Genomic DNA, 25,121 nt, shown 5'->3' with positions numbered 1-25,121 from the left:
CTTGAGAGGGGGTGTTAGAGATATTACACATCTCTTGTTTTAATTCTATTATGGATATATAATATATTTTATTCTCCTTTTTTATTATTATCAAATAATATGTATTATGATGATAACTTAGGTTTTATTACTTTTCCCTATATATCATAAGATATTGTTTTCTATATATTGAACAAGTTTCTATGAAAAGTAAGAAAGCTCTCTGAGTTACCTTTCATCAAACTCCTCTTGTACATTTTTTTTTTCTTTTTTCCTTATCATGATTTATACATATCTAATAAGCCCACTTCTATAACATGGTTAGATGAGTGTGAATATGTCTCCAAAATCTCTCCTAAACGTCTAAGTAGGTCCCTATAACTCCAATGGGTTTAGCAGGTCCTCATTATTGCTACGGGTTGGACAAGTTAAGGAAAGGTAAGAGTAAGATTCAAACACAATGAAAAGCTTTGAAGTTTTACATACTCAATCTAGATTTTTTTTAGGGAAGCTAATATTTCATATGATTGTAAGATGAGTATTAATATGCATTTCAATGTTTTTGTGTTAATGAATTGATGATATGTTGTGAGCATGTCTCCATGAATGCTTAGAGACGATAGTGAGAATGTCTCCATGAGTATTCCTAGATATTTGAGTATGATTAGACAAGTGTGAGCATGTCTCCATGAGTGTTCTTAAATGTCTGAGTATGATCAAATAAGTGTGAGTATGTCTTAGTGAGTGCTCATAAACGTTTAAGCAGGTCGCAATGACCGTGACAAGTTAGGTAGGTCCTCATGATTGCTATGAGTTGGGTAGGTCATCATGACTACTACGAGCTGAGCAAGTCTCCTATTGAATGATATGTTGTGATATTGATAATTCTTTGATTGTAATCATTGTTATATTAAGTTACCCTTCTATATATAGTTACAACAACGAACATGGTCCTCCTAATTGATAACAGTTACAACAACGGACATGGTCCTCCTAATTTATGAATACAAGGCCAAGCTTGTCATAGAATTGGAAGTCTTTTATCACCTGTTGGAGAAGTACCAAGATTTGCCCAACTCTACATCTACGACATTGAAAATGAAATTCACAACAGAATGCAATCATTAAGGTAATTGTATTTAACCAATATACTTCAATCGAAAACTTATACAACTTAAGGCAATTTCAAATTATTGTTTTGTTTTAGGAATGACAACAAGGTTGATATTGAAATTGTAAAGAAGCTAACGAACATGTTAGATGAACACAATGTTCATGCAAAATCTTTTAGAATGGCAAGAGATCGCTATCGAGAGAAAGAATTTATGAATCTGAAACTAAGACTTATTGCTGATAGAACTAAGGATGGAAGGATATACAATACTCCTAATGTTTCAGAAGTAGCAGCCTTAATTGTTGGTGACGTTGATAGTGTTTCTCCAAGTGATATTATAATGGAAAACAGAAGTGGAAGGCTGCAAAGAATTAATGAGTTGCACACCAATTACCTAGGATTTCAATATCCTTTACTATTTCCATATGGTGAAGATGGATATAGACATGATGTTAGGCATCGTGATATCAGTACTGGGAACAATTCAAAGAGGAACCGCCTAACAATCAGAGAATGATTTTGTTTCAGAATTCAGACAAGACAAAATGAAGCCCAAACAGTACTTAGATCAAAGAGATTGTTTCAACAATTCGTGGTTGACGGTTATACTATGATAGAATCTGAACAGTTGTCCTTTATTAGGAATAACCAATCAAAGCTTAGAGTGGATAAGTACAATAATCTTTGTCAAACAAGTTCAAATATGCATGAAAAAGGATCAACCAAGGGCAAAAGAGTTGTTCTACCATCCACTTTCGTTGGAGGCACAAGATTTATGAATCAATTATATTTTGATGGAATGGCCATTTGTAGTTATGTTGGTTTTCCAGATCTGTTTCTAACTTTCACATGCAATCCCAAATTGCCAGAGATTCGAAGGATACTGTGTAACCTAAATTTGACACCATCTAATAGGCCAGACTTGATCTCAAAGGTATTCCGAATTAAATTCGATCAACTTCTTACAGACTTAACCAAAAATCATTTCCTTGGAAAGGTTATTGCATGTGAGGATTACACTAAAACTACAAACCTGTTATATATTAATAATTCTAATTACATGTTATAACTTTATATGTTTTCAATGCAGATATGTACACAATTGAATTCCAAAAACGTGGTTTGCCACATGCACATCTACTTCTCTTCTTGCATTCCAGTTGCAAATATCCAACTACGGAAGATATTGATAGGGTTATTTCAGCTGAAATACCATGTCCTAAACAAGAACCAAAACTATATGAATGTGTGAAAGATCATATGATTCATGGGCCATGTGGATTAGCAAATAAATCTCTACTTTGCATGAAAAATGGAAAGTGCTCTAGGTTTTATCCAAAGATGTTTCAAGAGACAACTACTATTTCTGAAGATGGATTCCCACACTACCGCAAACGCAATAATTCAATATCTATTGTTAAGAATGACATTTTCTTAGACAACCGTTCAGTAGTTCCATACAACTCCAAGTTGTTGCTTAAGTATCAAGCTCATATCAATGTTGAATGGTGTAATAGAAGTACCTCCATAAAGTACTTATTCAAATACACTAACAAGAGTTATGACAGAATTACAACAGCTATAGTGGATAACAACAACCAATCTTCAGCTTCACATCAAGCTGTAGATGAAATCAAGCAGTATGTTGATTGTAGATATATATCTCCCAGTGAAGCATGTTGGAGAATATTTTCATTTCCTATTCACGGAAGAAATCTAGCTGTAGAAAGGCTATTTTTTCATCTTCTTGGTGAGCAGTCAGTCTACTTCAAGGATGACGACTATATTGACGATATACTTTGAAAACCTACAGTTGCAGAATCTATGTTTACAAGCTAGATGGAATGCAATAAAACACATGAAGCTGCAAAGAGTTTCACATACCCACTTTTTGTTTCAAAGTTTGTATATGTCAAAAAGGATAGATGCTAGAAACCAAGGAAAAAGGGCAACACAATTGGAAGACTGATTTGGGTGCCACCAACAACAGGTGAACTTTTCTATCTTAGGAGAATGCTTACAATAATCAAAGGGTCATCATGTTACGAAGACATTAGGACAATCAACAACATAGTGTATCCAACTTTTAGAGATGTCTGTCAAGCGTCTGGTTCTTAGTAGATGATAATGAATACATAGAAGCTATAACAGAAGCCAAAGATTGGGATCTGGTCACTTCCTAAGGAAACTATTTGTAACTATGTTAGTTTGTGATAGTCTTAATAGACCAGATCAAGTATGGGAAAAGACGTGGCATTGGTTGTCTGATGGAATACTGCACAAAGAAAGAATAACAACTGCAAATCCAGGTATATTTAAAATACTACCCAAACTTATTTTTTCATTGATCACCAAAATACATCTTAGTAATTCTGATATTATTTATGCAGAATTGCAACTTAGCAATGACACCTTGAAAAATTTAACTTTATCTGAAATTGAAGACCTTCTTCTGAAAAATAGGAGAAGTTTGAAACAGTTTCCTTCAATGCCTTATCCTGATGCTTTTGCAACAACTAATTGTGGTAATAGATTGATATACTCTAACTAGATTATAACGTGGTTGAACAACATAATCTATTTCAAAGAAACTACAATTCAATGATAGGTGAGTAGTTCAAATATAATTTTATAGTAGATGATGAAGGAAATAATTACAATAACCTATGTTACAATAATAATATCTACCATTAACTTATTTCATGTTGCAGTTGAACAAAAGAACATATTTGAAAAGGTAAATGAGGTCGTTATGAAGAACAATGGTGGAATGTTTTTTCTTGTATGGATATGAGGGCACAGGAAAAACTTTTATTGGTCAATATTATCATCAGCACTGCGATCAAAGGGAAAAATCGTCCTGACAATAGCATGAAGCGGAATAGCATCACTTTTGTTACCCGGTGGACAAACAGCACATTCTAAATTTAGAATTTCGATTCCTATACTTGAAAATTTCATCTGTAACATTGAACAAGGTTCTGATGTTGCCCACCTATTAAGAGTAGCTCATCTTATAATATGGGATGAAGCACCAATGGCACACAAATTTTGTTTTGAAGACCTGGATAGAACATTAAAAGACATTATGAAAGATGATCTAACATGTAATTCAGTTTTTGGAGGGAAAGTAGTTGTATTTGGAGGTGATTTTAGACAGATTATACCTGTCATTCCTAGAGGAAGTCGATCAGATATAGTCCATGCTACAATTAATGCGTCATACCTATGGAATCACTATCAGGTATTGACATTGTCCAAGAACATGAGACTTATGCAATCAGGACTCAAAAAATCTACAGCAACAGAAATTGAACAATTCTCTGATTGGATTGTTAAACTTGGAGATGGAAAGTTGTGTGAACCAAATGATGGAGTGGTTGAAATCGAAATACCACATGAATTTCTGATAATAGAATTCAGTGATCCTCTTCAAGCAATTGTGGATTCCACTTATCCAGAACTAATTCAAAATTACAGTGATAAAAACTATCTAAAGAGCAGAGCAATATTGGCCAGTAGAATCGAGACTGTTGATGAAATCAATGACTACATTTTGTCATTGATCCCAGGTAAAGTATATTTTATTCGCCTAACTCCATTATATACTATAATACATGCAACAACAAAAAAAATAACACTAATATTGTTTTGTAGGAGAACCGAAAGAATATCTTAGTGCAGATTCAATTGATAAATCTGACAATTTCACAAATGATGACATGGATGTCATTACACTAGAATTTCTAAACTTATTGACTATTTCAAGATTGCCAAGTCATAATAACATCAAACTCAAAATTGGATCACCCATAATGTTATTAAGAAATTTGGATCAATTTGAGGGTCTGTGCAACGGAACCAGATTAATTATTACTAGACTGGTAAATCATGTCATTGGTGCAAAGCCTATTACAGTGAACAACAATGGAAATGAAGTATATATACCTAGAATATCTATGTCCCCATCCCAGTCCCCATGGCCATTCAAGCTAATTAGAAGGCAATTTCCAATCATGTTATCCTACACCATGACAATAAACAAATCTCAGGGACAATCATTAGGTTCGGTAGGATTATACCTACCCACACCAGTATTTAGCCATGGTCAGTTATATGTTGTAGTTTCTAGGGTTCAGAGTAAATCAGGATTAAAGATATTAATCCATGATAAAGAAAAAAGACCTTTGTCTCATACAACAAATGTTGTTTTCAAGGAAGTCTTCCAGAATGTATAACTGGAAGCAACCTATATCTTTATCATTGTATTATGTCTCAACATTATATAGTATATGCACCTCTCTATATCTATTCCAGATCTGCAATAGCCATACATATTACATAACAACAAATATAAAAAAATAAAAAAAAATACACAATTTTTATAAAACATTGTTGCTCTTGCATTTTTTTTAAAAAAAAGACATATCGTTAATTATTAAGAATGAAAATGTCGAACGAAATCAAAACGAAAAATTACCTGTTCTTGCTGCTTACACTACACTTGCTTTCCCCTCTTCGTTCTCCCCATCTTCATCTCTTAAATGATATAAAACAATGATACCCAAAAACGATTCCCCATCATTTAAAACAACACCAACCAACAACGCAACAATGAATATTACTATTTTGACCCTAATGACACCTAATTAATTTCTATATACACCACCACTATTTGAATACCCGTATTAAAACTACTAATACACATGCCAAAATACGGTACACTTGGATATTCGAACCATATCCTGCATCAAAGACATTGCTCTTAAAAATGGTCATTTACGAAAGCCACATTCGAAATACATTGAGATTAAAAAATGTTATATTCAACTAATATTGATATTTAATCTAAGTAAACCATTACACATTCATTTGTCAAAATACATTACGTTTGTTGTTATAATCAATCGATTCATCTATCTATTCATCATTTCATAACTTCATCTATATATTCATTGTAACACTCTAATCAATTATCGTAACGCCTCATTATTATAATAAAAAAAATTTACTATTTCATTTTTAAAAAACCAATACTTTTTATACAACATTTGAGAAACAAAAATCCAACCATTAAGTATCACAAACGATTACTATACATCAAAAGTTCCAAATTTCAAAAACCAATTACTTCATCCACCAAAATAAAGATATCCATACATAACAAACCAAAATTGCAAACATAATTAAAAGTACTTGTGCCACACTTGCACCAAAATGTTACCACATAAGTTTATTTTTAGCGTTACCAATCTAAAGTCAAAAAACACCCTAAATTTTAGCAATTATTATTGTTCTGTCGTCATCTTTTTGAACTTCCAGCTTGATAGAGTCTCCAACGCATAAGTTATTTTCACTGACAAATCTCTTCCATTCAGAACCCAGATAACATTCAGATTTTGATCTTGCAACCCATCTAATTGAACATTCCTAGCTGTTTCCATTGTCATTTGATAGAATATACTCCTTCTTAGACCTCGACAATGCAGATCCAACAAAAGAAGCATTAAGATATTGAAAACAACAATTCAAAATGTTAACAAATTAACTGAACAATAAAATGCATACTCAAAAACAATAATGCCATTAAAGATATACATAACAGTACCAGCGACGATGCACCAACATCATAATCAGTCAAACACTTAACCAACGAATAATCTGCACCAGGGTCAGCAACATCTGAACCAACATTGCCACTACCAGAACAGGACGCACCATTTATGTTATAATCAATCTCCATTCCTTCTAACGGAAACAACCTATACAAGAAAACATTCTTCGAAACATAATTCAGATGCAAGTACACTTCATCTTTCAAATTATAGTACTTAAACATCTTTCCAATACCACCACGAAAAACTGTTGTACCATTTGCTTTCACATCAAACTTAAACTTAAAAGTTTTATAACAGGAATCTATGAATTGCATCTCTTCACCATATATTAATTTCTTCTCCCAGAATAAATGAAAATATGCATCCAAGCAAATCATAGACTGCATTCCGAAAAACAGAAAATATTAGATTGGAATAAAAATGTACTACAAGACAAAAGAATTTAATAAGGTTGGAAAGTTAACCTCTGTCGGACATAACTTCACCCGAAATGAAGACAAGAACCTGGACCACACTAAATCTTCCTTTGCAATGTAACTATTACCTAAACCAGGGTATTCGATCTCAGTCCAGTTTGTGTCAAAAATTATGATTCGAAAATATCTATCACCACAGAAAAAGGTACATATATAATGCAAATCATCCAGTTCGTAGAAATCTTCAAAATCATATGGAACTCGAAATATCCCCTTACTAATCAAATTGTCCTCGAACTCTAAGTTCATAACATTTCCCATTGGATCGGTGAAATAGTTCGTTCCAATAACCAACTTCTTACCCCCATTCAACCATAAAACCTTCTTCAAAATCCCCAAAGCCCTATAATGCCCATACGTGCAAGAACACAGCCATATACAACATGCATGTCAGAAAAATTAACCAAACTATGCATCAATGACATTATCAGAACCATTAAAAAGACAATGAAAGAATTCATCAAACCAATAGGAGGTACTGAAAAACATATATATAACCAATATTCATAACGCATATCAATCGCAAAAGTCACTAATTACTTACGTCACCCGGAGTTAGCAAGCAGATCAAGTTCTGGAACAAGTTCTTGAAACTGTATCTGCAGGAAGACGACATCTTCTACCACGAAAGAACCAGCCGACCAAAGAACAGAAAAAGTCTAACGGAGAACCTCAAACTGAAAAACGAAACCTATGGCTTTTTCAATTATATCAAAGTATCGCAAAATATAAAACTGCACCTGAAAATATCTGACCATGAAATAATTACTAATTAAAATATATATTAAAATATATCTGACAAAGCATTAATTATTGACTAAAATATATATTAAACTATTTCGCAGAACAGAACAAAAAATCCCATGCGTATGCACGGGTCTGATGCTAATTAGAAGTAAAAAAAAATTAAAAATTACTTTCCTTGACGCACGGGTCTGATGCTAATTTACAAGTAAAAAAAAATTAAAAATTACTTTCCACGTCAAGGAGTAACATTATAGTCAAATTCGGTAGTCATTTAATCATTATCCTTCAATTTAAGCCCATTATCTGCGTGATGGTAAGGACCAATGGAAACAACACGAGGTGTGTAGGATCTGGGACAACAATTACTAGTATTTACCGGTACTCTATAAATGCATTGCTGATCCACATTTTGAATGTTTGGAAGAGTCACATCTTGAAGCATCTCAGTCAATTTTTCTTCTAAACTATTCCGTTGTTCTTCCATTTGGTTACAATTCTGAAACATGAAAAATGATATAGTAACTTAAAATATTAGGATTTCGGATTTTGGGTTTTAGAATATATTTTTAAGGTTGGAGTAATTCGTAACTATAAACACTTGTTTTTAATAAGCATTCTTAAACATAATTGATATAACAAATATTTTCTAAATTGATATAAAACATTTTTTACATTAACAAGCAAAAGAGAGAAAATTTCTCACTACTTACTAAAAATATCATCAAGTACGCACTGGTCAATAAACAATATCGGTAAAGCAGTTAAAATCTAGGTGGATTATAATTTAGTATTTTTCAACCATAACATATGGTTCAAAGATTGAGGGCAGTTCATTTGATATATACTAAAGCATAATTAGATACTTCACAACAACAAAAAATCAACCCACTTTGAATTTAACAATACTTTGAACCAAAAAGCTGGTACTCATGCCTTGACTGTCTCCCCACGTTTAAAATCTCCAGCTAAAATTAATTAGTGCAAAAGAAATATATTCATGGTTGAAATCGAAGAAGATTGCAACCAAATACAGCAAATAGGAGGAGAAGGAACCTGGTATGGTGAAACTGTTGAGGAGTATGAAGAATCTCATTTTCCACCCTAAAGATAAGAAAGGATTGGTGTCGACACGACTAGGGTTTACTAAGAAAAGAGAAGAGTGGGTTTTGAAGCAAAATGAGAAGAGTGTTATAAAAGTTAGACTCAAATTTGAGGTGGTCATTGTTTACTTCCTTTTTTCCTCCGAATTAAATTCTTTTTTGTTTTCAATCTCTTTTTTCTTATTTGTTACTTTTGCACTTGGATATAATATTGATAATGATCAATGAGTTTCGAAAATTCTATTCCAAAATTTACGTTCCAAAAATTTAGTTCCAGATATCTTATTTTGGAAATCTTGTTCTAAAACTTTCAAAATAATATATTTTAAAAAAATTTCAAAATAAACCATTTAAAATCACTTTTCTAAAGAGGATAGAGACTTGGGAGAATGCGCGAAGAATAAATTGAGGAAATGGATAAAGTAAAAGCCCGACATCATTCACTAAATAATCCACTAATAAACTGCAATTTATTATATAAAGAGCACAAATCTCTCGACGGTCCATTTCTTTTCTATATTTATTCTATATGGTCCACAAATAAATATTTTATTACAATATAATATTTTATTGAAAAAGTAAGTACGAAATGGTTGTTATTTGTCAACATGGGTCAAGGTAGTTTTTTCTTTATGTAAATAAATTGACGTGGAAAGACTTAGGCATAAGGAATTATTATATAAAGCATGAATCGTTGCATCAGATGAATTAGAAAGCAGTTGCTGAGTTGTGGAAAAGGTGATTTAATTGCTCAAGATTCAACAGTTTCACCATCTCAGGTTCCTTCCTCCTACTTGCTCTATTTGGTTCCAATGAATAGATTTTTGCACTAATCATTTTTTTTTTTTTTTGTTTTGAAAAAGTATATGTGAAATGGTATTATTTATGACAAGTGGGGTCAAAAGTAGTTTTTTGTTTATATAAATAAATTGACTTGGAAAACCTCAGAATAAGGAATTATTATATAAAGCATGAACCAATGCATAAGATGAATCAGAAAGCAGTTGCTGAAGATTCATCATCTTCCTCAAACAGTTTCACCATACCAGGTTCCTTTTTCTCCTATTTCCTCTATTTGGTTCCAATCTTTTGCACTAGTTATTTTAGCTCGAGATGTTGAACATAGGGTACTAACTTTTTACTTCAAGTACTACGTTGAATTCAGAATTTTGTTGTTGTGGAAAAGTTGATTTCTGAAAATTACATTTCAGAAATCTCATTCCAAAATTTTCATTTCAGAAATATCATTCCAAAAATCTCTGAAAATTATGAAAAACTTGTTTTGAAATTTTTTTTAAATATTACAATCTAAAACTCAACAATTTTTTCATGTTTCAGAGTTGTAACCAAATGGAAGAACAACTGAATGATTTAGAGAAAAAATGGAGTGAGATGCTTAAAAATGTGACTGCTCCAAACATTGATGAAATCGATAAGCAATGCATTTATAGGGTACCAACAAATATTCGTAAACATAATCCCAAAGCCTACACACCTCAAATTGTTTCCATTGGTCCTTATCATCACAACGGTATTAAGCCAACGGGGCTTAAACTGAAATATGTCAAGGCCTTCCTAGATCGAAAAAAATTATCCGAGAAAGTATTGTTTGCCAAAATTAAAGAGATATGCAAAAACACCAATAGTATTCGGAGCTGTTATGCAGAGACGATTGAATGTAATGATGTTGATTTGTTGACAATGATTTTTGTTGATGCTTTCTTCATAATTGAGCTTTTTCTAAGATGGCGTGAACCCCATGTTTGGGAGGAAAAAGACCATATAATGTTAAAACCATGGATGCGACTGGGGATTAAGCATGACTTGATGCTACTAGAAAATCAACTTCCATTCTCTGTTCTTGAACAACTTTACAACCTCACGAATGAACCACTCCCCAATACCAATGAACCACTCCTTGGTACTACGAATGAATCATTTCGTGGTACCACGAATGAATCACTCCGTGTTACACCATCCTTTTTTAAGATGTGTGTCAACTGTATAGGCACTGGAACGAATTGTTTCAACTGTATGCGTACGAAAGAACCACTCATTGGTACGAATGAAACACTCACCGGAACGAATGAACCAAATTTTCGTCAGATTTGTTTCAACTGTCTTAAGAGCACGAGTTTTGAAAGCGAGTGTCCAGCAGAGAGTCCAAAACACTTCACTGATTTGCTTAGATCTTCAATAATATCGTTATCAAAGATTGATCACGGAAATCAGAACGAACGCGAACAAGATATTAAACATGTATACAGTGCAAGTCAACTAATGGAGGCAGGTCTTGAGTTCAAGGTCAGTCCAAATAAAAGCTTTCTTGACCTGGAGTTATCTGAAGATGATAGAGTGTTGAGCATGCCAATCTTGAATATCAATGCCAGTACACAACTTTATTTCAAGAATATGATCGCATATGAACGTTCCCACCATTCGGCTACAAAAATCATTACTCAATATGTAGCGATCCTATATTTTCTTATCAAGACTGAAAAAGATTTGAACATACTTGTTGACAAGAAAATTATTGTCAATTGGAGTGGTGATGCTGAGAACGTGGTTACAATAATTAATAATCTGGGCTCGAGTATGAGTATGCCAGACTTCATTCCATACTATTGCTCCATCTGCACTCGCTTAAATAAATTCTATGAAAATCCTCTCAACAAGTACAAGGCTATATTCATACACGACTACTTCAACACTCCTTGGAAAAAGGCATCTACTATTGCTGCAATTGTGCTACTTTTCCTCACGTTTATTCAGACTGTATGTTCAATCATGTCAGTGGTTCAAAGTAAGAAATGATGAGAATTTCAATACTTAAACAATGCTATGAAACAAGTCTAACTGATAAAATTGCTATGTTAAATGTGCAGGTAATTGAAGAGAGGATTCACTAAATAAGAAAAAAGGGAGTCACTTGGTGAGGAAAGTATTTGATGATTGTATCTGAGTGTCTTAGTATAAAGAAAACTTTGTGATGTTATCTACTGTGTTGTTACTTTTCTTTCAATGAAGGTTGTATGAGAATTCTAACTAGAAAAGAAAGTAGAATAAACCTTGTATCAGAATATTAAAACAGGGAAGAACCAAAGCAATATGTGAAAATGAGCAAATGTTATATGATGTGATGATATTCTAGCTAGAAATTACCAATGAACCTATAAAATGCCATGAATGATGCAAGGAAATATATGTTGATGGTTAAAATGAAGAAAATGTATGATTAGCTATGAATTATAAAACTGTTCGATGAAATGTGTGAATGGGAATGCAGAGCTTTTCTCTATGATTTCCTTTGTAGACATTAGTTTTTACAGTTAATAGTGAATAATTCAGTTTGTGAGTTTATCACTACTTTTTCTCTGTCTTGTTTTTCTTATCTTTGTTTCAACGTACCTAACAGCATGATAGGAAACAGAGCACCAGAGAAGCACTTATTCATATGGCATCATAGGCTCAAAAGCTACAGTATGCAATTTTATCATCAGAAATTCCTTTTATGGTTTGGCCCATTCTTTTTCTATTTTCTTTGGTCATTAGTTGTTTAAGAATTAAGGTCAAGAGTAATTTAAATACAACTTCCTCCATCGATCGTTCAAGACAAGCCAAAGTATCGAAGTATAACTGCAGTAATGCTTCAAGCTTGTTCTCAGAACCTGAAAGTCTAATAAAATCATGACGAGCAGAAGAAATCTTTTTATGCAATGTTGAAGTGCGCAGATGAACAATGCCTTGAAACTCTTCATCAATCAGCTTTTGCACAGCCTGCAAAACTCGAAGAAATCGATATTGAAGTTCATTGTCAAAATTGATCATGAAAAATGTATCACACTTAAATATAATAGGGAATGTCCAGAATCCAAGAAAGTGAAAAACAATCCACGGGACTACACATTTATATATAAGGGCTCCCATTTTATGAATAATCTTCTAAACCATTAGTATTTAGAAAGAAAAAGAAAAAACGTTTGTCATGTTAAGAAAAACTAAAATTCTAACGTCGTAACTGCTTCCATACTTTTTAAGGTACGAAATACAAATGAATTTCAAAATGCGTTATTTTTGGACCAAAATATAATTTATCCATATTTATATATTAGTTGTGACTGGTTTTTTATTTATCACAAAGTTGATTGATAATAGTGATAGAATTACAAAATTATTATAATAAATATTTTAGAAAATTAAAATACATATTTCATAAATATTTATTGATAAATGTTACATCAAATAAAAATACTTTTCTTACAATAAAAACATAAATTTATTTTTTAACAAATGTTTAATTATTATTGGTGAAAAATTATTAATTATTATAAAACTAAAATATGTGTGTCAATAATATATATATATATATATATATATATATATATATATATATATATATATATATATATATATATATGAATATGAGTGACAAAATAATATTAAATTTATATTTTAGAATTGAATTTAAGATTTTTCTTTCATCAGTTAAAATTAATTTTATTTCGTCAAAATGTAATTAATTGTGATGAATATTAAATTTTTCATTATTTATATATATTATTTTTGACTAATTTTTATGAAAAGATATTATTAATAACAAGACATTAAAACATATTTATAGATTGTAATAATATATATATATATATATATATATATATATATATATATATATTACTAAAACTAATTTTTCTTACAGTAATATTTATTGATGGAAAACTATCCTCGTATAGGATCGTTCTAATAATTTTTTATCAGAAAATTAACAAAATAGAAAAAGTGAAAGAAATCATAGATAAAGAAATTTAAATTAATAAGTAGAGAAATATTTGTCAATTTAAATTAGAATGTCACATATAAAAATCAAAATTCTAAAAGAAAAAAACTTAAAGATTATCACTTTTTAACGCTTTCACAAACTTTTTAACACTTCTAGTGTTACGATGCTAATTTATATCTACATTAATAAACTAACAATATATGCATCCCTTATGCAAAGATAAAAATAAATAACCCGAAAAGAGTGTCATATTGCTTTCAACCTAAAAACTATGCTAATTAGATCTATTAAAATGAGTCACTGGTTTGCCGTTTATTGAGTTAATCTAATCCGATTTTTCAAATTATTATTTCTAGTGGATTTGTATGTCTCAACAGTATCCTAACTCTCCTATTTACATTGAAACTCTTAGTTCAAAATCCAATTGTTTTCTATTAAGTTTAATTAAGGGGAAATTAACAAAGAAACCATTTTGAGATTTATTTTCTATTAAGTTCAATTAAGGGAAAATTAATAAAGAAACCATTTTGAGATATATTCCTATATTCATGGGAGGTAATTTAGTTTATACACCCTTTATAATCACTCTCTTGATTGTTATAAAATAAAACTAATAATAGAGAAAAGAAGAGAAGGAAAAATAAAGAATGAGAGAATGATGAACAACTTTTTTGCGTCTCTTAATATTAATAAGAAGAGTCATATTTATATATATACAACATGTAACCCATAAAAGATACACATCAAACTAAAAATTAATACAAATATTTACATAAAACATAAAAGATAAATAGTAATGAATCATATTAGTATTGAATAGCTATATCATATCAATGGATGATCATTAATTCATAACCTTAATGAATTTGTTTAATATCTTCTTAATTGAATAATTATTATCAAATCCAATCTCTTAGAATTTTTTCAAAAGAAATAAATCTTCTTAATTTAGTAATTTAACATTTTATCTCTAAGAAAATTTTTTAAATAAAACAAATCTCTTAAATTAAATTAAATAATGAACTATTTTATCTCTTATAATAGTCTTTTAAATAAAATACATCTTTTTAATTAAATAATTGATAAACCACCTTATAGATATATATTTCTTATTTGTTTTCTAAGAGTCTTACAGACTCCTAATATAATAAAATTTTCATCCACGAAAATGTACATAGTGAAATTTTTCTCATGTCTTTCCCTCAGTAAAATTGATAAACTAATTATTTTAATTTTAAAAAGACTTTTTAAAGAATAAATTTGAAGAATAAGAAGAAATCCCGTTTACAAATAAGGACCAAGCATAGAAATTCTGGATATAATTTGGTAATGTTCAAGTGCATCCTAGTTACTTGTGCTTTTTTGTAAAGAGCTAGGTAATGTAGAACGTTTTGTGTTATTGTAGAAAGGGAGAAACCGCCTTTCTCCCTCCTGACTTCCCACTTTCTCTTTCATCAATTGCCAGTGTGTTTTGAAAAAATAAATCTAAAAATAAAAAATTAAATTCACATAAGCTGCAACGTCAAGGAGTAAAAATGTTGTCACGTGGAAGTTAGAATATCATTCTCCTAAAGTGGACGCGACCGTTTAATGTGGGTGCGACCGTCTCTACCTAATTTCCAATATTCAAAAGCTTTCTAAAATCCTCTAATGACATTGTACAAAGAACTAGGTAATGAAGAAGAACGTTCTCAGTTATCGTAAGCACGAATATCCTCTTTATTGTTTCCTTCCTCATACACACCAATCAGGCTCCAAATTAGACTTCCTCCACCAATGCTCCTTTTTGTTTTCTTATCTTCACAATTTCTTTGCATAGGGAAGTCTAACTGAAAATAAATCTTAGCTTTATCCCACTCTCGCTCTGAAATCACCTCATCCACTTTCCAAATCACCTCATCCACTTTGCCTTCTAGATCACACCAAAGTATTGTGTTACTCCCTCCTCCAACAATGAAATTGCACAGAGCACTGAATTGTAAAGTATTGTTAATGAGTACTCTGAACTTCAAATTCATTACTACGACACTTTTCAACGCAGGTGCTAATACTGAACAACATAGCGCTACCTTAGGAAATTTGTTTCTAAATCGGAACATATTTATCTCTGAGTTCTTCTGGTTTAACCAAAGCCGGTCATCTTCCAGTTGAATTTTTGAGAATAACAATCTTAAATCAGAATGCAAAAGCTGATGCAAAAGCTGATTAGGAGGGTAAACTCGGATGACATTATTGGGACTTACGTATGAATAATACACGTCAAGATATACGTGGTGTGAATTATACACATCAAGATAGACGTCAGAATCACCAATAAGCATGGCCCTTGGAGACACCTCTGAGCTCAACTCTTCTTCAAAAATTTGATATACTTCATGCCCATAATCCACTACCACTTTAACTTTCGGCATTATGCTTATACTACCTGGTACCTGATGAAGCTTCTCACATCCCTTCAAGGACAATAGTTCCAGCCAAACAAAATTTCCAATAGAAAATGGCAATTTCTCTATGCCTGTGCCGTCTAAATATACTTTCCTTATTTTCTCCATCTTTCCCAATACTTCAGGGAAACTCTCAAGACTTTCGCTCCCCCAAAGATCCAAAGTTTCAAGAGATGTCAACATGATGGAGGGTGCAAGAGCTTTCAGCTTGGTGCAGTGTTTAGCACTCAATAACCGAAGTTTATCAAGAAACCCAATTGATTCATCTATGTTAACCAAATTAGAACATCTATCGAGACGCAGAGTTGTTAAGAATGGTGCCTCTCGTAGGCTCCGTAGATCAGTTAAGAACGTGCAATCTTCAAGGTTTATTACAGATAATGATTCCATCATCTGTGATATAAAAATTAAACGGGTCAAGTTATTATCTTTTAATGTAGAAACTCATATTTAGAAAAAAAAACAAAACAAAACTTAGATAGGTAAACATGCCTTTTGTGGTTTGAACATCCGAAGTGAACTTTCAGGCATAAGGAGTATCTCAAAGCGTTTGGGATTGAAATCAGAAGGTAAAGATGGCGAAGGATAGCAACTCCAGTCTACCACTCTCAAGCTATTTGGTAGATGCTCGGGAACTGTAGAAAAGCTTGAACCTTTAATGATCAAAATCCTCAAGTTCTTCATTTCCTTGAAGGCTTTTCCATCCCATTGCACTTGTATGTTGTTGTACCCTTCAAGCTTTATGAATTCTATTTTATCAGATCCCTTCCATGCCAGAGAATAGTTTATCCACAAAAACATGCATTTTGATTAGCTATGCCATCCACGGATAAATATATAACTATTTTCTTATAAAGGGATGAACATGAACAAAAAATAGCACAAATGTTTATTATATCAACATACCGTATTTTCTTCCAAAACATGAACAATATCTTCGTCAAACCATAATCTACTACGTCTGCCTGGCTCAAGTGTTGATTCCTGCCTTACAATTTCTCTTCCTGTGTCCCGAATTAGGTCATGCATTCTTACAAAACCAGAAGAATCAATCTTTATGAGAGATCTGTCAGCCAACACTCTCAAACCATCTTCTACATGAAAACCATGAGCTTTTAGCATTGGTGTTACATTGCTCAATTCATAGGTATTGAAGAAACAAGCAATGTCTAGGAAAATCCCCTTTTCATTTTCTTCCAAACTATTATAGCTTACTTTAAGTATCTCCTGTATCTTTTCATGAGGAATACCTTCATATTTGTCTAATGCAGAACTGCACTCATCCAAACTTTTTCCAAATAATTGGGATCCTATAACTTCCAGAGCCAACGGAAGGCCACACGCATAAGAAACCGCACGCATTGCAATTTTCATATAAGGTGGATCAACTTTACCATTTTTGAAGGCATGCCAGCTAAACAATTCCAAAGCTCTCTCAACTTTTAATGGTTTAACTTCATATAAGTTCACCACCCCACGAGCATCTAGCAAGTGCTTGTCTCTTGTGGTGATGATGATAATACTTCCAGAGCCAAACCAATCACATCCCCCAGCAAGTGCCTTCAACTGCTCTAATTTGTCAACATCATCAAGAACTAGAAGGACCTTCTTCTGTTGAAGTCTCCTTTTTATTAATGGTATTCCTCTATTGACATCTCCCACTTTGATATCTTCTCCCTTGAGTATCTGAGAAAGTAGTATTTCTTGAAGTTGGACATTCCCGTGCTTATTAACTGCCTTTTCTCTAATGTCAGGTAGAAAACACGAACCATCATAGTGCCAAAAAATAGTGTTATACAGAGCACGAGCAATGGTGGTTTTACCTATACCCCCGATACCATAAATTCCTATCATGTTGACATCAGACCCCTCTCCAAGTAGAGATTTCACTCCTTGGACTGCATACTCCAACCCAATTGGTTTATCAGCAACATGTAACGGGATGTAATTTATCTTTGCGGAGATCTCTTTAACAATCTCTCTGATAAACTCAAATTCTGGTTGAGACCTACCCATCATAATAAAACGTGTGAACTAAAACTAGAGCATCATATTTGTGTATAGTTCATTCATTTCAATCACATAAAATTTTGCATCCATTTCTCTTTCCTAATACGAAAATTATCAGCAAAAGAGAGTTTATAAAATATGTGTGTAATAAAAGAAGAGTATGAAATACCCATGTCGGAAATGCCAGCCTGATAGATTAGCTGCTTCATGTAAAGCCTTCCTCCACTTTTGTGTCTTCTCATTGTCAGCATCATTATGGAACCTAGCTTCGTGTTTTGACAATGCTTCTCCATAACTTCCAGTCTGATGTCGAACTTCTGATGGATCAACTCCATAAAATATTGGATAAATTGATCGACCCTCTTCCTTGGCGCATTCAAGGATCTTTACAAGTTCATTTAAGCAATAAGTTGAAGATGCATAGTTTTTGGAGAAGACAACGATGGAAATCCTTGAATTTTGAATTGCGTGGAAAAGAGCAGGTGTAATTTCTTCCCCTCTTCTAAGACCCTCCTGGTCAATGAAAGTATGAATGCCCTTCTCGCACAAGGAATGGTAGAGATTATGAGTAAACTGATAACGAGTGTCTTCACCTCTAAAACTTAGAAAGACATCATAAATCCATGTATGACTGGAGGAAGACAAGGATAACGAGATTCTCCGTGCCATGATTTAAGAACTTGAAAAATACTATGAAGGATGAGAAACAAGGTTGTGATTAGTGAGAAGCAATTAGTTGTATTTAACTTGAAGATCTGGTGGGTGTATTCAGTCTTTTGCGATGGCAGAGGTACTTGACAAAATTTCCCGGACCACATTGCAGAAAAGTCATGTATAAACGATTGAAGGGATAGATACAGATTCCTTAACTTCATCGAGGGAAGATATCTAGCGAACCAGTAGCGGACATTCATAGGGATAATGGGTATGGCCCCTTCAATTTTTATAAATTTATATACGTTAATATATAATTTTAAATATACTTTTCAAAAAATTAATATTTATAATATATTTCATAATATTTGATATTTTAATAAATTTGTATATATCTATATTTATATACTTGTTGTCCACGTTTATTTTTTAATTTTATATTTTAAATATTTTTTAAATAAAAATAATTATTTTATTAATATTATCTTTTAAATGATTATTTATGTAATTTAATTATTTTTTTATTTGATTTTTTTTTTAAATTTAATCATTATAAATGAAAATTATAACATCTCAATTTTAGCATCTTAAAACTAATAAAATAGGATATTTCATCTTAGTGTTCAAAACAGATAAACAAATGTATAAAGTATATTAATACAGTCTTACAAATGACCATTTGTAACTCTAAACACAAATTAACCACTTACAACAACTTCCTACTGAAACCTCCTTCCGATCTAAAAGATGACTCCTCAACCTCCAAAGATGTCTCTGAAACTCCAACTACCACTACTCCCACCGAATAGGTGATCATCGTAAAAGGAAAACATACAACACAAGACAGAAACACAGAAGAAGGGTAAGCTAATGACTTTTAAAGAATTTTCTTAAACCATATAATATTGATATATCTAACAACTACAGACAAGTAGATATCCACATATATATATTTATAAACTACGACTCAACTAATCCGGATACATGCATTGCGGTCAGATCCAGTCAGTTCTACCCTTGTAGTGGCATCTCATGCTCTGCAGAGCGACAAATTAAGAGTGAAAACTCTACCACATACAAGATAAGTCCGTTAACACCTATGGTCAAGGAAAAATCCCTAGGCTAGGACATCCTGCTTCTCTCACCACATACCACATTCCTCTCTCCTTGAGAATTTGAATGGTTATTAGAGCATCAAGATAACTTCTAAGACAATCTCTACCTCAATGCATACACTACCACAATCACTACTAATCCTCCTTGGGTTAGCATCAACCAATCTCAACTCAGTCTCATATAAACAATCTCATACCAATATACTCATCATTCATAATAATTACAAAGCTTTTATGATAACTAAAATACCACCCAATTTAACTCAAAAATACAAGTTTCAGGTTCTGACTCACTCGCCCAGCCACTGGCCCATTCTCGCCCAGCTAGTACCACTCACCCAACAACTGGTATAGGTCTGGAAGTTCCTGACTTGGAAATTCGCCCAACGAGTAGCACTAGCCTAGCCACTGGCCCATGCTAGCCCAGCGAGTATACAAATCTGCATAATTCTGCAAATCAGTGTTCTGCATAATTCTACAATCAACTCATTCGCCCAGCGAGTAAGCAAATCTGCATAATTCTACAAAAACTGATTTAGCAAAATTATACCTATTCAACCAGTCCATACAACTCCAAAACCTCCACCAAAGACCATTCGAGTATCAAACATTAATTCTATCAAAATATTCACACCAATTGCATCCAATTGCACCCATAACATACAATCATTCTCAAACAACATATAAAACCTAAGTATTTATCGTTTTCAAACATCACAACTCAATTCACATATCAAACACATCAGTCAATTACAGAATAATCATATAATAACATTCCTAACAGGTTTGTGAGACATAATAGACATTAGTTTCCCTTACCTGGTATCCTACTTAAACAACTCTATAAACGTTAGACGTCTTTAATTCCACGGGATGCTCTAACTACACATAAAAACATCATAAGAATGATCAGGACATATCATTATGATCACTGATCAGTAGAGACTCATACTGATAAATAAAACGATGCATGCAAGCGAGTCTATTTATACTAAAACCTTTTTAATATTAAAATAATCGAGTCTCACTATTTTTAAACCATTGTCACTTCTAAAATACTATTTTCTACGATTTTACAAAAAATAATTATAGTAAAATTATAAAAATGATTTATATTTAATTTTATAATTATAATAATAACAATAATTATAATTTTATTATTTTTTATTATTATGAAAAAAGTGAATACAATGTTTTTACTCGTTTATATAAAATCTTTGAGATTACTTGTTTTGGTTCCTATTTTCATTCAAAAATATTAAGTTGATCCTCTAGTTTTTTTTTTTTGTCTCAATTGGGTTTGATTTTTGAAAAAATGATGCAAATTTGTCATTTTTATTAAATTTAATCAGATTTTTCATCAAAATTGAAATGGTGAATAAGGATGATTATTTGATTTGTTGGTGTAATTGACGTAATTCTAGTATCATTTTTTTATGAAAGATCTCTTTTCTGTTTTAAAAAATTTAACGAAAAAAATTGACTTAAAAAAAACTAAAGGAACAAATTGACATTTTTTAACGAAAAAAATGACCAAAAGAGTAATTCAACCAAAATTTTGACTGAAAATCAACCATTGTAGGATACAAATTGTAGATGACTTTTCTAGTTTTTCTAGTTATACACGATAGCTTTCTAATTATATAAATTAACTCATTTTTTAAATATAATAACTATTTATTATTTTTTAACACATAATTAAAATAAAAAAATAACAAATACCCGTGTATCTGCAAGGTCAATATCTTGACAGTTCATTTCTTTCTATATATATATATATATATATATATATATATATATATATATATATATATATATATATATATATATTCTTCTGTTTAAATAATTACTTATTTTTAATTTACCTTTTATAATATAATTATTTATTTATTTTTTTTAAAATAATAATTATTTTATATAATTTTAACAAATTAATCTAACTTTTTTTATTTATTTTATATATTAACTTAATAATATTATTATAATATCACTTTACCGAATAATATATATTTATATATATATAAAATAAATTTTACGGGTTATATTATTAAATGTTTGATGTAACATCCATAACTATCCTATTAATATCTCAACTACCTAGATAGTAAAAAATATATAAATTAATAAGATATATGATGTAATTAAATAGGAAAAACTGAATTTTAAACTAGGGTTTATATACATATGTTAAAAAAATTCGTATATGTGGGTATTTGCGGATAAATTTCATAATGCATATGAAAAGGATATTGTAAATGGATATGCATGGATACAGGTATAATAGTATCCGTACTGGTGAATATTGTAAATGAATACTGTTTTTAAATTTATACCTGTATGTTAACGGGACGGATATGAGTATCATAGTATCCGTATACTCTAATTTAAATTAAAAAAAACATTATTAAAACATGAACACATCAATTTTGAATGGGTTATTTGTTATCAATTGGTTTTAATTCATTTCTTTATAAACGGTCATTCAACACTATTTAAATGAGTTATTTACACTATGTTTAAAATTTATGAATGTTATGCATTGTATTTTTATTTTTATTTGAATTTATAGTTAAAATATGTTATTAAATATTAAACTTTTCATTTATAAATACCTGCGAGTACCCGTGGATATTAAAAAAATATGCGGGTACCCCCATAACGGATACCTGCACGGATATGGATACGGGTACGAAGCGGATATTTATCCAGTAGATAGGGTACGGGAGAGCTACTATCCGTATTCTACCCGTCACGTTGACATCCCTATGTGCATATACATGGTTTCTCTTATTAAATTATCAAATATTTAGGTGATAAAATAAAATTTCAAACTAATTTAATTAATAAATAAATAAAGATATTTATTTAATAATTAATTAATAAATTGAATAAGTATATCTAAAGAACCTTTTTTATGGTACAACTTGCACTAGAAGATTTTCCAGATTTTGAAATCTTAATCCCTTTTTTTCATAGATTTGACTAGTGAAGCTTTCCTATATTTTATACCTGATCTATTATTTCCATAACTCGATCCACTACCAAATTTGCCCATGACTTTTGAAACTTGAACCATTTTTCTACCCTTTCTCTTCTACCTTGAGTTATTATTTTAGGTCTTTGCAATGTCCCTTCGAATACTTTCTTCTGTGATAGCCTCCTCATTTTTCCTTATTGCTTCTGTAACATGTGTCAAGAAAGAAGGAGAATTAGTACCAAATCAATTAGAAAGAATGGACACATGGCTATTGATCCAGGTAAGAGCAAAATCAGGACAAGCACAAGGTTAAGGAAAGAGAATATACTGCTAAAGGATTACATGTCAAGGTAGTCCAGGTGTTTGCTCTTTTACTTTGTCTCTCTGAAATTCTTTCCCCTTTCTAAACCCCGATCATTCTTCTCTGTCCCTATCCTAATTTTGGTTGGTATAACTTTTTGTACTGGTGAATTGCAGATCATGAATTGAGGAAGGCAAATGGCTTATGGAATTAATTAATTATTGAAATTCGATTTGACTATTTCATTGTGATGTTGCATATTGTGCTTTTTCCTTTCAATAATATAAATAGTTTGTGTTACATTAGTGCTTCCATTATGCTTCCATGGTCGTTAAAACTCATTCTGAGGAGATAGGTCGTATTGCTAATACAAAGGATATTAAATTCTCATAACACAATGAACGTATGAATTAGATACAAGCATAGTTGAATTAGATCTTACAAAATACGGCGAAGATGCATGGAAGTTTGTCGAGCTTCGGGGTTTCGGGAATATCGGGAATCACATGTTAAGGAGATTTCATTGGGTTTCCCTCATTTTGATGGAACTACACCGGTCTTGGAGTGGATCTTTAAGGAAGAAAATTTTTTCACGTATTATAATACTCTTATTAATGTTGCTAGGGTGGATATCGTTGCTATGCACTTCGACAAAGAGGTTATCATGTGGTTTCAGATGTTACATAAGATTGAAACGGTTAATAGTTGGTCAGATTTGACTAAAGCAATGGAGTATCAATTTGGCCCATCCTTTTATGATTGTCCTATTGTTGACCAGTTTAAATTGACGTAAACAGGTTCTATTTCAGAGTATTATCTGCAATTATGGTTCTCGCTAATATATCTATTGGATTAACGGGTGAAGCTTTGTTGAACGATTTTGTTGTAGGATTGAAAACTGAAATTAAGCGCGACGTGGTAGCTATGGCACCTCCTACATTGTTCCAAGTAGTGGCCTTGGCCAAATTATATGAGGATCAATATTACCCGACATCGAAATCTGTTAATACAAATTATACTCATCTGTATTCTTCTGTCACTGCAGATATAGCTACACCCAATAAAGTTGTTTCCAAAATAGCCGATAAACCTTCCTTACCAGGTCTGTTGCCAACCCCTGTTGCGCCACCATTAAAGCACACAAATGTGAAACACATCAGCCCTATAGAAATGCAGCTTCGCAGAGAGAAAGGGCGATGCTATTTTTGTGATGATAAATTTTCATTCACTCACAAATGCTCGATTAGACAATTATTGTTCTTACAATTATTATTCACTCACAATTCCATATGCAAACCATTTCAGATTCTGAACAAAATATAGATCATCATTTGTCCTTAAATGTTCACAAGGGAGGTATTGGAATTGGTACGATATTTTTTTTAGCATACATATGGTTACGACAATTTTAATTGATGCTAGTAGCCTAGACAACTTTTTGCAACCTAGAGTGGCTAAATTTTTAAAGTTATGGTGGGTAATGATAACTACACGGAGGCCGAGGGAGTGGTCAAGAAATTGAGAGTTCAAGCCTAAGGAAATATATTTCAGCTACCTATGTTCTTCTTACCCATATCAGTTGCAGACCTTATTTTGGGAGCAAGTTGGTTGAACACAATTGGTCCACATATTACAGATTATGATATATTGCAATTGAAGATTTTTAGGAGGATGGTAGATTTCACACATTATAAGGGGATTCTAGCTTGGTTCCTGAACAAGCTCAACTTCAATTACTGAGGTTTATAGCATGCAAGTTACCCGCACAAATGGAGCCTGAACTAGCTTTGTTGTTGCACACCTATAGTG

The 25,121-nt window shown here is 31.7% G+C and overlaps 4 protein-coding genes across 9 annotated transcripts; 2 read left to right on the top strand and 2 right to left on the bottom strand.

Annotated features, from left to right (window-relative positions):
* Positions 1 to 3,293: 3,293 nt before the first annotated feature.
* LOC114180745 (ATP-dependent DNA helicase PIF1-like) lies at positions 3,294 to 5,331 on the top strand. Its single transcript, XM_028067041.1, has 4 exons — positions 3,294 to 3,402; positions 3,484 to 3,618; positions 4,072 to 4,665; positions 4,751 to 5,331. The coding sequence occupies exons 1-4, from the start codon at positions 3,294 to 3,296 to the stop codon at positions 5,329 to 5,331; spliced, it is 1,419 nt and encodes a 472-aa protein (XP_027922842.1).
* An 876-nt stretch (positions 5,332 to 6,207) lies between these two features.
* LOC114182577 lies at positions 6,208 to 9,105 on the bottom strand. Of its 4 annotated transcripts, none has more exons than XR_003604123.1 (5): positions 8,988 to 9,105; positions 8,311 to 8,430; positions 7,732 to 7,878; positions 7,176 to 7,255; positions 6,208 to 7,091 (listed from the first exon to the last, which is right to left on the bottom strand). XR_003604123.1 is itself a non-coding variant. In XM_028069474.1 (3 exons), the coding sequence occupies exons 1-3, from the start codon at positions 7,446 to 7,448 to the stop codon at positions 6,564 to 6,566; spliced, it is 669 nt and encodes a 222-aa protein (XP_027925275.1). In that variant the 5' UTR covers positions 7,449 to 7,721; the 3' UTR covers positions 6,208 to 6,563. The 4 variants fall into 4 exon arrangements, 2 of the variants coding, with proteins under 2 accessions (XP_027925275.1, XP_027925274.1); XR_003604122.1 differs by having other exon boundaries at positions 7,732 to 7,864; XM_028069474.1 differs by lacking the exons at positions 7,732 to 7,878; positions 8,311 to 8,430; positions 8,988 to 9,105 and having other exon boundaries at positions 6,208 to 6,569; positions 6,702 to 7,091; positions 7,176 to 7,721.
* Positions 9,106 to 9,761: 656 nt separating this feature from the next.
* Positions 9,762 to 12,924, top strand: LOC114182575 (putative UPF0481 protein At3g02645). Of its 3 annotated transcripts, XM_028069470.1 has the most exons (4): positions 9,895 to 10,083; positions 10,373 to 11,837; positions 11,920 to 11,966; positions 12,450 to 12,924. In XM_028069470.1, exons 2-3 carry the CDS (start codon positions 10,385 to 10,387, stop codon positions 11,925 to 11,927), a joined length of 1,461 nt encoding a protein of 486 aa, XP_027925271.1. In that variant the 5' UTR covers positions 9,895 to 10,083; positions 10,373 to 10,384; the 3' UTR covers positions 11,928 to 11,966; positions 12,450 to 12,924. The 3 variants fall into 3 exon arrangements, with proteins under 3 accessions (XP_027925270.1, XP_027925271.1, XP_027925269.1); XM_028069469.1 differs by lacking the exons at positions 9,895 to 10,083; positions 12,450 to 12,924 and adding an exon at positions 9,762 to 9,813 and having other exon boundaries at positions 11,920 to 12,188; XM_028069468.1 differs by lacking the exon at positions 12,450 to 12,924 and having other exon boundaries at positions 11,920 to 12,188.
* A 2,399-nt stretch (positions 12,925 to 15,323) lies between these two features.
* LOC114181721 (TMV resistance protein N-like) lies at positions 15,324 to 19,057 on the bottom strand. Its single transcript, XM_028068254.1, has 4 exons — positions 18,435 to 19,057; positions 17,162 to 18,263; positions 16,748 to 17,020; positions 15,324 to 16,648 (listed from the first exon to the last, which is right to left on the bottom strand). The coding sequence occupies exons 1-4, from the start codon at positions 18,932 to 18,934 to the stop codon at positions 15,503 to 15,505; spliced, it is 3,021 nt and encodes a 1,006-aa protein (XP_027924055.1). The 5' UTR covers positions 18,935 to 19,057; the 3' UTR covers positions 15,324 to 15,502.
* Between the last annotated feature and the right edge of the window lie 6,064 nt (positions 19,058 to 25,121).

Source organism: Vigna unguiculata, chromosome 4 (assembly GCF_004118075.2).
Source record: "Vigna unguiculata cultivar IT97K-499-35 chromosome 4, ASM411807v1, whole genome shotgun sequence".
NCBI classification, from domain to species: domain Eukaryota; kingdom Viridiplantae; phylum Streptophyta; class Magnoliopsida; order Fabales; family Fabaceae; genus Vigna; species Vigna unguiculata.
Note: the sequence above shows the minus strand (reverse complement) of the source record. Positions and strands in the feature narration are given on the sequence as shown.